The 12,487-nt window shown below is 46.9% G+C and overlaps 1 protein-coding gene across 4 annotated transcripts in view; it reads left to right on the forward strand.

The window, feature by feature from the left end:
* The first annotated feature begins 1,164 nt into the window (after positions 1-1,164).
* MMAA (metabolism of cobalamin associated A) overlaps positions 1,165-12,487 on the forward strand; it is a 191,192-nt gene continuing 179,869 nt past the window's right edge. The window contains exon 1 of one of the 4 annotated variants that reach the window (XM_086962256.1): positions 1,165-1,229. In XM_086962256.1, the coding sequence (XP_086818382.1) occupies positions 1,165-1,229 (65 nt within the window). Of the gene's footprint in view, positions 1,324-12,487 lie in introns of all 4 variants that reach the window. The other 3 variants (XM_086962258.1, XM_086962260.1, XM_086962259.1) reach the window with 3 other exon arrangements.

Consider the following 12,487-nt stretch of genomic DNA (forward strand, 5'->3'; position numbering starts at 1 on the left):
GCTGGGATCGATAGTGGCAGATGTAACAAGACCGGCTTCATTTTTACAGATTCGGTCAAGGTAAATTAGCGCAAACAGGGAATACGTAATTGGCCCCGTCTCAATAATATATACAAACGAGTTAAAAACATTGCATGCACATGGAACGAAACCAGAATAAGAGCCAGTTTTGCGTAAGTAGAAATTGCAAGATGTTGGAATGCGTCTGACTAAGTTTCCTAAATAGGGCGTAAACCTCAATCGCCACAGGCAACCAGCCCTTTCAATTACACAAATAGCAAACAAAATAAGGAACCAGCATTACAACGGCTAAGTTATTTGAAGCATTGATCCTTATGCTTTGAAATGCATCCATGAAAACTGCCAGTGTTTTAGATGTGCTGCTCTGCACTACATTCATTTAGTAATGAAAGCTCACTACAAGTTGCAAGGACACAAGTAATGCTCAACAATATACAGTATTCACATAAATAAATGTGTTTAGCCTTCTTTGATTGACAACTTTTCAGTAGATCGAAAACTGTTCCATTTGGTCGAGAATCTTGAATACACGCAGGTGCACTTGGAACTAATATGGGACCTACAATACACGGTCAGTAATTTATTTTTCCTTACGGCGAAGAACTTGCTGTAAAACACATTTTTTAGACTTTTTGCAATTTTCCACAACTTAAACAGGCACGCACTACGTCACACATACACAAAAATACACATGCTCAAACACAAAAGGTGCATATTAAACAAGCAGGCAGGCTGCTACAGACAAACATCAAACACACATAATGCACACACATTGAAACGCAGGCATTCATTATAACACGTACGAAGCACACACATGCAGGGAGCTGTGTCTAAATTTGGCCCCTTAATGAAAACTCGTGCTTTCCGAAAAATGAGGAAGCTGGTCTGGGACGGAAATTGAGCAACTGGGACCGAGAGTGGAGGATCGATGCTGTTCTTTTTTAAGAAAGGCAGCGCTCTGACCCAGGATGGACGCGTGCAGATATAGCGTGGAGCTTGCCCCGATGGACTAACATCTATCCCTGGTAACAGCTGGAATAGATGAACGAAGTGGAGTTGGAAAAATAAAGAGACCGATGCTAATCCATCTGTCCCTTTTATGGCCATTGCACTCAAGGCGGTCTTCGTTTATGCCGCAGAACAATGACGTCACTTCCGGCGCTCCCGGATGTGCGTAGGCTTTTGCAAGAGGAAGCCTCCGGCTTCAGGTATATGCAAAGGTGGGAGAGGTGCTCTCCATTGAGGACCTGCGGTTCGAGTCCCAGCCAGCCGGCAGACTGATGAAGGAAGTGCAGCCTGTGGGTACAGAAAGTATCATTTTCAATCACAGCAGCGCCTCCCGGCATTACGCATTCATAAACAGTTTGGGGGTTTGTAGGGCTTTTGGATCTTAGGGCGTACATGGTCATTTTAGGGTTGAGGGTGGGTTTGTGTTTTGGTGGGCCAGGTGTAATTTAAGGGTTTACACTAGAGCAGGTTTGGGTTTGTGGTGCGAGGGTTAATTTTAGGGTTTAGGGTGTGTTTGGGTTTCAGGGTACAAGGGTTAATATTAGGGTTTAGGATGTGTTTGTGTTTGGTGTGCAAGGGTTAACTTGGGGGTTCAGGGTGTGTTTGGGTTTTGGGGTGCCAGGGTTAGTTTACGGGTTTGGGGTGTGTTTGGGTTTTAGGGTACAAGGGTTAATATTAGGGTTTAGGGTCTGTTTGGGGTGCAAGGGTTAATTTGGGGGTTCAGGGTGTGTTTGGGTTTTGGGGTGCCAGGGTTAATTTTAGGGTGTGTTTGGGTTTTGGGGTGCCAGGGTTAATTTTAGGGTTTAGGGTGTGTTTGGATTTTGGGGTGCAAGGGTTAATTTGGGGGTTCAGGGAGTGTTTGGGTTTTCGGGTGCCATGGTTAATTTTAGGGTTTAGGGTGAGTTTGGATTTTGGGGTGCAAGGGTTAATATTGGGGTTCAGGGTGTGTTTGGGTTTTGGGGTGCAAGGGTTAATATTGGGGTTCAGGGTGTGTTTGGGTTTTGGGGTGCAAGGGTTAATTTGGGGGTTCAGGGTGTGTTTGGGTTTTAGGGCTCCCAGCTGCAGGAGGTCAGACGTTTGTTTATCTGCAATTCATTGTGCAATTATCCAACAGTTTGCATTTTTCTGGAAAATTGAAACCAAAGTGGTGGACGTGCTCTTTAACCCCTTCCGTGCTTCGAACGTCCAACGGTCGTCGCGTGCACTACCTCGCTGGTGCTGCGCACGACCGTTGGACGTCCGAATCCCGTTAGCGCGATCGAACGTCCGCACTGGGGCGGAATGTTCGACGCGCTAAACGGGTTAAATAGACAAGCAATTCCTGTTAAAATCACCAGACGCAAAAACATCTTATTGAAAACACAATAGTACCTTTGAAGTATTCAGATGCTTATTTTCAAATCACCCCAATGTCATCTTGTAAAGTTATCGGAGGGTAATTTCAAGTCATCCTCAGATCATCAGGAATAATGACACCTTCTGAAGTCAGCAGATACAAATTTTCAAGTCATCCTTAAATCATCACGAATACTGACACCTACTAAAGTCATCAGATACTCATTTTCAAGTCATCCTCAAATCATCAGGCTGAGCTTCTGCAGTTTGCTGATGACGATGTCTGAGGACGTGTAAATGACTTCTAAGGTAGTTGGATGATCATCCAATGACTCTGGGATGGCTTCTAAAGTAATCCTGTTTGACCTGGGATAGCTGCCAAGTTTGCAGATTATGTGTGACGTTTTCATAATTTCGGTGTAATTATGAGTGACATTTCAACGACTATGAGTGACACTATCTCCGTCACCACTGACCAGAGTCACCCGGCCTTCACTGGTGTGGCCCAAACATAGCTGCCAAGTTTTCAGTATGCACGAGTAACATTTCTATGTTTTCAAGTCACCTTCGAGTGATATTCACATCTCATTAGGGACACCTTCAGGGACACTTGATAAGGAGCAGTGGATTAAGAAAATGTATGGTACAAAACGAAAATCTAATTTTAGTAAATGCAGTGCAGTACCTGGATTAAATACACAACTCATACCTGACCAGGGGTACTATGTGACTTTTGAAGTTGCCCTGCACCCTTTCCAACCGTACCATACCTTCCTGTAATATTGTTTTGTAGTATTCATAAAATGCAGCTGGTAATCTATAACAAATTACAGCTGTTTTATCTCAGTGTTGGCCTGCATATACCCTTTGATTCACAAGTTAGAAATTAATTTTGTTGTAAAGAAATGTTACATTAGTTTGTTATTTTAGTGTTGCAATTGATACGAATTACCCAAATGAATCACCACAGTTTTCCGATATCTGAAGTACTTAATTTAGCTGTCACCAGCCGGTGCCCTGTACATTTATCACCGCTCCCTACCAAATTGTTGCCACAATCTCACTCTGGCCTGGGCTGTCTCCCAGGTACAGCGCAGCCAACCACCTTCTCTCTGGGATAGGGGAGGGCAGGAGCTTGGACTGGAGTTGTTGGCACCCTAGGCTTATCACGGTCGCACTGAAATACTTGAGCGGTCTGCCGCCTGAAAAAGGCCCGGGATCATGACAATGGACAAACACTGTGCCCTCGTTCCCAAAACCACGGTAATTGGGGCCAGGAGCTGCGCCTGGGCTGTCTCCCAGGTACAGCGCAGCCAACCTTCTTCTTTCTGGGATAGGGGAGGGCAGGAGCTTGGACTGGAGTTGTTGGCACCCTGGGCTTATCACGGTCGCACTTAAAGACTTGAGCGGTCTGCCGCCTGAAAAAGGCCTGGGATCATGACAATGGACAAACGCTGTGCCCCTCATTCCCAAAACCACGGTAACTGGGGGCAGGAGCTGTGAAGGTGACGTTTTTGACAATCTGTGGCCAGCCTGGCGTGATGGCTTAGGAGGGAATTGGCCCAGCGGGATGCAAACAAACACCCTGCACCATGACGCTCACCACACTAATGTAAGGGCTTGGACAGCACGTTAAGCACCACGTCTGCTGATGGCGAGCGCTGCAAAGATAAACAAAGCTGCCGCCTGCCATTCTGTTTATCTGGGGGCAATCTGCGAAGTGCATGACTTTGCTGGCAACCAAAGGGGCACCGCATAGTGGCCAGCAACATCACACGTCGCAGGAATATTGCAGGCAAGGGGCCGCCCGATGGATCACCCATGCCTAGAGTAGACTGACGGAGATAGGCTGGGCGGGGCACGGCTGATCTGTAAAACTTAACTCTTGCCTCGCCGTGTATATTTCAATTGTTTAAACGCTCAGTTTCAGCTCTTACAATAATTTAGTTATCTAAAAAATGTAATAATTGTACTTACTCAGCATTACAGTTTTCTCACAGGTGACCAGCAGGCTCACAGCGGCGAGTGAATCATTCGCCCCGAGCGCCCAGCGTCAGGTGAGCCTCAGAGGGTGCTTGCAGGCCTCCAAGTGTATCTGTTATGCTGCCGCAACGTGGTGCAAGCGTTTAGCAGCATGCTCAGCTGCACTACCAAAATCCCACGGACACAGCTGCTGAGCAACCCAGCTATTTACTACTTTTGAAATGCTGCCCTCTCACGCTGCTGCCCCGCCCAATTAAATTGAGTCTCACAATAGGCAGGCACTGACAGTGATTCTTCTCCTGACATCATGCCTCGCGATACCACAGGACTGGGCAGACGCACCAGCCACCAAGCCTGCCGGAGAAGCGCACGTCGCGCTACCACTGCAGATTTCGGTATTGGTGGATTGTAGGTGCTCCGGCTTCACAGCTGAGAGGCGCTATAATGCGTGCCAATGCATTTCAGTGCGGTGATGCGGACCACCACACTGAAATGTGTTAGAGTCGCGTCTGAAGCGTGATACTTGGCAGGGCTTTAGAACTTAAAAAATATATAGTTTTATATAAAAATGTGAACAATATGGGAGCTATGTTGTCATGCATTGATGGTTGGCTGGATGCTTTTTGGTGACCTAAGCCTTCCTCCCCATCATTGTTAGAGGTTAAAAATATATATTTCAGTGTGGGTCAGACCGCCTGGCACCTTCAGTATGTGAGGTGGAGACTTATGGGCCGAACGTGTCGCACCCTTCTCCAAGGTCATGGGCATTGTCTGTCTCTCTTCTCTCTACCTTTCCCAAAGGCAGGGCTCAAGCCAAGGGCACACACGGGTAGACTGCGTCTAACCACTCTTTTCATGGGGTGACGTCGTCTCACCTGCCAGGAAGTTGAGCCCCACAGAAATATGTTCAATTTTTCCCGGTGTAATTTTCAGACACCTGGACGCATTCAGTGCCTGCTTATATTCTGAGCATCAAATTGCAGGCTGCGACGGGGCTTTGTTATTTTTATTTCCAGCAGGGCCCAAAACAAAGGCGGAAGTTGGGGGACCATCAGGCCTCCTATCGATTGAGTTTCCTGGGAACCTCCCATCTAGCTGAAAATACAATGGAGGGGAAACAAGTGGTTTACTGGGTTCACAAAGATCTATGCTGAAGGTGCCTTCACCCCATAAGATATTTAAAAAATGCAGACTTTGTTACCAATTAGGGAGAACAGATTTCCTGCCACATTTCTCCTTGTTGCAAATTTCTTTGTGGCAGAGTTTTAAAAATAAATGTATAAGTTGCGGCCCAGATGTTGCGTCACATTTTTGGCACAAATCTGATGCAAAATCTAATTTGTTAAATATTGTAATTTGCTCAAATGTACTCATGATAGACCTGCTAAATATGCGTGTGAGGTCTTAAGACCTGATGTCACTTCTTGTGAGGTAATGGGTTGTGATGCAACTTCCTTGATGCCATGCTCCCTGATGTCACGTGCCATGATGTCTCTCCATTACTGCCTAACTTGGTTCACCCCCACACTTCTATTTTTTTTTTAGGACTTATTCCCTGTCGCTGGGGGTATCTGTTCATTGCTACCCAAGGTGAGGCTAGAGTCTTTCCTTTGCCCCCTGCCTTTTCCTAGAACAAGCAGGCTATGCTTTCTTTTTAGTACTGTCACCTTGCTAAAGAGGGGCAGTAGCGTCTTGCTACCCCCACCCAACCTGACTATGTGTGTGCTGACAGTCTGTTTGTACTACCTCTGCCTGACCCTCTACCAAGCCTTTCACCAGGACCACATGGACCATACTGTGTGCTGCGAGACGGCTTTCCCTCTGACCTTTGTACATTTTCAAACAAGCCAGCAGTGCAGCTGTCAGCCATGATTCCACATGGGTGTGGAATTTATTAAAATATCTAATTGTCTATGGGGCAGGTTGCTTCATAAATCTACTTATCCTTTAACAAAATCCACTTGTTTCTTTGGTGTCATGTAGTGTGGCGACAAATTATGGCAGCAATCTCATTACATAAGAGCTCTTGTACAGCCTCTCTGATTATGCCAGGGCTCATGCCACGAAAGCCATATAGCTGCACTCAATACAAAGGCATATAACAAGGGTGCACTTTTGAGACTTTCTTTAATAACTGGGCCCCAAATTTGGTCTGGCGTTAACCATGACCTTTTGTGTTTATTAAAATTCTCTAATCTCTTCTCTTTGTTTTGTGCAGTGCCAGTAACTAATACCAAATCACGCATTGCCAAAACTAAAAAGCTGACCACCCATTCAGACCTACTGGCTTTGCCAATGCTTGTTTATTGGTATGTTTCCCATAATCCTATTGAAACTGGTTACACTGTTTTCTCAATATGATTATTTTTGGGAAATACTAGCATGCATCAACACATTTTACTAAATGATGCTGCAAAGAAACAGTACCTAAAATTTTAAAGTAGTTTAGCAAAAACAAATTCCTACTTTCATTTTTTTAGGAACATTTTATATTGAAAACAAATAATCATTAATCATGCTATCAAGCTTCTGAAAATATTTGCATCTAATTGGAAAGCTTTCTGGGGACATTATGCATAGCCTCATAATGCTATACTTTGAAACTGTGTGCACACATTTTTATACTGGAACCACTGTCAGTTGTGCAGTCAGAACTTACATTTTTTTTATTAAGGTGCATCACATCATGAACAACTACATGCCTTGGGACAACATCACACTTAATCGGCCTCACGGCCTGCAGATCATTTTTCTGAGAAAAGTACACAGCCATCATGCCAACAACCCGATTCGGGCAGGCGGCAGTCGCACTAAGGGGCCAAAGTTCAGACGACCATACACTTAGCTTGGTATCTCTGTAGACCTAGTATAAATATGTAACCCACACGTTATGCAGGTGCCCTCTCTCCAAGTTACTCCTATTTCCTTCAGTGTCCCACTCACACCCCGTTTCTCCTCCCCCCTGCCACCGCACAAGTCCACAAATAGGAATAGCGCTCTACGGTGTTCATGCAGTCAGCGTCTGGGGACCCACTATATACCATCTGTAGCTACATTAGACCCCCCCTCCCTCCCCCGCATACCCTGCTTCCTCCCCCTCTCCCCCCCTCCAGCAATGTTGAGCTTATATGTAGTGTATAGTCCCCAACATTTTTTCGGCTGCTCCTAAGCTGGAGCAGCTCGCTATAATTTTCTGACTGCGTACAGCAATACATCATGCCATGCGACCATTGCCGTAATGTCGGAGCTGGGCCCCTCACCCAGCAGATCGCAACCCTACGCTTGGCTATCAGGAGCCCCATATCTACCATTCTACGGATTGCCTTGGGTAATTTCTTGGTATACCCTAGTAGTGCCATCATTGGGTCAGGCGCCAAATCTGTCTCTACCACTCTCCCCAGTTCTCTAAATATCTCCACCCAATAGGAATGTGTTCCCGGGCACTGCCAGGCTAGATGCAGAAACTCCGCATTCGGTGCACGACATAAGTCGCCTTTTTTTAGAGGTGATACCTGCCGAGTAGCTCTGGGGTGTAATAGGCCCTATTAATGATCTTGAAGTGTATGAGTCTATGCTTGCCATGTAGCAAGTCTTGCATGTCTTCCTGGCATTCATACAGCAATAGGTCCACATTGGGTCATCTATTTGTATCTGTAAGTCTCTCTGCCACGCTAATCGAGCCGCCGTATATTTGTTTTCCCTGTACGCAATGGCAAGTTTGTACAAAGCAGTAATCATCTTGCGGGGGGACTTTGACTTAATCACATGAGACAGCTCAGGCACCTCTGGAGGTTCCTCTAGGTCACCTCCCAGCAGATCTCGCAAGGACCCGCACACCCTGTGGAACTGAAATTTACTCAGCAGCGTGTTTCCGCCTACAACCCCCTCTACCTGCTCCCGGGTTTTCACCACTCCATTGAGAAAGGGGTCTCCGGCCACCTCCACTGCTAGCTTGCGTAACGCCTGCACCACACCCCTATCCTTACACATCTCCAGCCATCGCGCCACTCAAGCGGCATAGTGGGATAATACAATAATGCTCCAGCCTGCTTTTGCAATAGACAATGCCAGGTATGTTGGGTAGTGTTGATGGAGTCCAGGATGCCAGTTCTGCGACCAACAGTGTTAAAGATTGTGGCAGGCAGTGGGGTTGGTTCCGCAAACAGGCTCTCCATTCACAAATATGGTATATTGGCCTCCCTGTGTATCCAAGCATGAAGGTGAGCCCTCTGCGCCACCCTATAGTATAGTTCAAAGTCTGGGGCCCTAGACCACCCATATGATACGGGAGTGTAAGAATGTTCCACTGCACCCTTGCCTGCTTACCCGCCCAAGCCAACTTGATCATGGACTGCCGAAGTCTATGAAAGAAGGAGCGAGGAAGAACGATCAGTATGTTTGTAAATAGAAATAATAGCCTGGGTAGGACCACCATCTTCATAATTGATATGCGCCCCATCAGTGACAGAGGAAGTCAGGACCAAAGCTCAACATCGTCTTCATGTTTATCAATGGCTGTGCCGTAATTCTCCCTAAATACAATCCCTGAATCAGTGTGCAACATAATACCTAAGTATCTAATAGTTAGTGGACCATTGCAGCAGGTATTCCATATCAAATTCCACCGTGGCAGGGCAGAGGGGAAACACCAGTGACTTTGCCCACATAACTTTCAGTCCAGATTGAGCACCGCAGCGGACTACCTTTCTAATAACTTATAAATTGCCCTCAGGGTCCCTAACGTACAGCAGCATATCGTCCGCATAGGTCGACACCACTATCCTATAGGGCTGAAAGCCAATCCCCTTGTTACCATGGCACTCCTGCAACGCGCATGCCAATGGTTCTGCCACCAAGGCGTACAGTAGTGGCGACAGGGTGCAGCCCTGCCTGGTCCCTCTGCATATGGGAAATGAATCCGTAACCAAGTCGCCAAAGCGAACCCGCACCGTGGGCCTATAATATAAGATTCCTATAAGCTGCAGGAAGACCGGCCCCAGTCCCATTCTAGTCAACATTTGTCTCATGAAACCCCATTCTACCGAGTCGAGGCTTTTTCCATATTGAGGAAAACTGCAATCGCCTTGTTTTCCTGTCTCACATGCTGCATTGTGCCAAACACTGTGCGAATATTGTATGTGAGGTTCCTGCTCGGAATAAATCCTGCCTTCTCCGGGATGACCAGAATGTTGGACAGAAGGGCCAGTCTGGTAGCTAAAATCGTGGCAAATATTTTAGTATTCAGGTTGAGCAGTGAGAGGGGCCAGTATGAGCTGCACTCTTCCGGCGGTTTCCCTGGTTTAGGGATGGCAACCAGAGGGCCTCCCTCATACTATGCGGCATAGTGCCCGTGACACACATATCGTCAAACAGGGTAACTAGATTCAGGAGTAGGAGGTCCATGAATGCTTTATAGAGGAGACCGTTAAGCCGTCCGTCCCCGGTGCACTGTTGGCTCTCATACCCGCGAGGGCTTCCGTAATCTCGTCCTTCTCGATTGGATGAATGAGTAGCTCCCTGTGTGTGTTAGAGAGGAACGGCAACTTAATGTACTCTATATATTCCAGTATTTGGTCATCCATGTCCTTGGAAAGGGACCTATAAAAGTATGAGAAGTATTGTTTAAAACGCTCTGCAATTCCCACCTCCTCCATCAATAATTCCCCATCTGCTGACCTAATCTTCGAGACCCGCGTCCTATTGCGCCCGCCTTCATCATCCGAGCCAGCACCGAATCTTGTCTGTCCCCTTTACCATAGGTCCTGGACCATAGGTCCTGGCCGTCGCACATTGCTCATGTGTTTCACTTAGCTGTCCGCAGCGTCGTGAAACTCCTCGGAGTGTCTTGATCTCTTTTTCCAGTGTTACATCCCCCCAGCCACTAGCTGCTTTTCCATGTCTTTCAGATTTTGTTCTATGTCCGATAATCTCTTCCGTATGTCCTTTAGGACACCCGAGTGCTTAGGCATCGCGATGCCTCTGATATATACCTTGAATGCCTCCCAAATTGTCTGGAAGTCATCGACAGAGCCAATATTTATAGCAAGAAAGGTCTCAATAGCTTCAGCCATTTCCTCACTGAACGACGGTTTTAAGAAAGAATAAGGGGGGAACCGCCACATGAACTGAGGCAATTCCTGTTTTGTGTATCCAGAACCAACAACAACGGGGAATGATCTGATAGCGTGCGAGGCAGTGCCACATATTGTCTGACCTGCTCAAGCAGGGAAGTCGAGGCCAGCCAATAATCTATACACGTATGGATATTATGGTTCGCTGCATAGTTTGTATAGCCACCCTTGTTGCATAAATCCATACTAATCATTATACAGTCCAACTTTCTCGCTGCGGCTGCCGGTTTTCTAGTTGGGCCCACAGACCTATCTAAATCTGGGTACAAACCAATTTAAGGTCAACCCCCTCCCCCTCCACAAGACCAGTGCGTTCCAATAAGGCTTAGTAATTTTGGCCAGGGACCCGAAGAACTCTGGGTCATTATAGTTGTGGCCATATACATTAATTATAACCAACTCCATGCCCGACCTTTACAATGAGATATTGCATAACGGCCTCCTGTGTCTGCGTGCAACTGCATGAGTGTAAAAGGTGTCCTAGTATTGACCCATGTCAGCACCCACCTAGCGTGTGTAGTGAACCCGGCGGTGTTAATGTTGCCTATTAGTCCCCTACTGCGTAACACTGTGCTCGATTGGGGAAGGTGCGTTTCCTGTAAGAGCGCAATATCTACATTCTGCCTGTGTAAGTAGCTAAGTACTTTCCGAAGTTTCTGATGGTCATTAAGTCCCCTGACATTCCAGGACATAGCCCGCAAACAACCTGTATCAGGTTTCGTCATCGCTGTAACCAACACCCATCGTATACTCAAGCGCGCTGTGTAGTCGTGCGTGTTGCACCATTGGCGTAAACAAAAAAATCCCACAAATACCCCCCAAATTCCCCCCTTCAAAATTGTTCCCTTCGCCCCCCCCCTCCCCACCTCCCACAGCAGACCCCCCCAAGTTGGTTGCATGAAAGTCCAGAAAACACCCCATCGTCCCCCTATCCGCCCTTCCAAATTGGAACTGCAGTGCCAGGCACTCGTGGGCAGAGGTAGCTCCTCGTACCATACCCTGTCTTTCAGCTCCATCAGGTCAGTTTTGCCCTGCCTCACGTGCTCTGACATTAATAAGGTGAAGCTAGTGCTGGCTAGCAAAGTCTTCCGATATGCATAACATAATAAACTCTGCTCACACTTTCTTCTGCCCCTCCCCATACTACAATATTAGAATCACCAGCCTCCGCGTTGACATGCCACCCGTATCATTCCAGATCAGTCCTGTATTCAACGCTGTCCCACAGCACAGTTCCTCAGTTCCTGCAGTAGTAATGCCACGGCATCCCCCAACCACCGGATCCAACTTTTCTCATTGTGAACCAGCAGGCCCTACCCTAGCCCCCGCCTCCCCCCCCCCCCCACCCCCCAACTCCCCCCTTACGTTCCTGGTTACCGCAACCATACTGCTTCAGTCCTGTTCCTCTAACGAGCCTCCTGCTGCCTCATTCAGCAGCAGCTTCTCTGAAATCTGCCTCTTATCCTTCGACCAAATCTTGAGAGCCTGCTGTAGTGCCTTGGGGTCTTTGAAAATCTGAGAACGGCCTTGTCTATTAACACGGAGCTTCGCTGGGTACAGCATGGCGTAGTCTATTCCCAGGTCACGGAGCTGTTTCTCATATGCAAAAATAACATGAGGACACCACTCATGGGCTGTATTGAAACAGTCACAAATTAAAGAAGTGTCAGTGATGCAAGCAAATTTCACAGGTAGTACATGAACTTCACATGTTGATCTAAAAACGATGAGCCAAATGTGTAAAGTTGATGAGGAACATTAAAAAGCTTGGCTCTGGGGGGCATAATAAATGGAAAACAACACTGATGTGTAAAGCCGAGACGGTCACTCTATTAATGGAAATGTGAGTGCCAGGTGCCTGAATGTGAGTGCCAGGTGCCTTAACAAATGGAGTAGGTAAACAGGTTTGGATAACGGAGTGATAGTGAGATGTGAGGAAATATTATTGTAAGCGTAACATGCGAGTGCTTGCTCCAGTGTTGTTGCAAACAATCTGGTACGCTAAGGTG

Source organism: Lissotriton vulgaris, chromosome 3_1 (genome assembly GCF_964263255.1).
Source record: "Lissotriton vulgaris chromosome 3_1, aLisVul1.2, whole genome shotgun sequence".
Lineage (NCBI taxonomy): Eukaryota > Metazoa > Chordata > Amphibia > Caudata > Salamandridae > Lissotriton > Lissotriton vulgaris.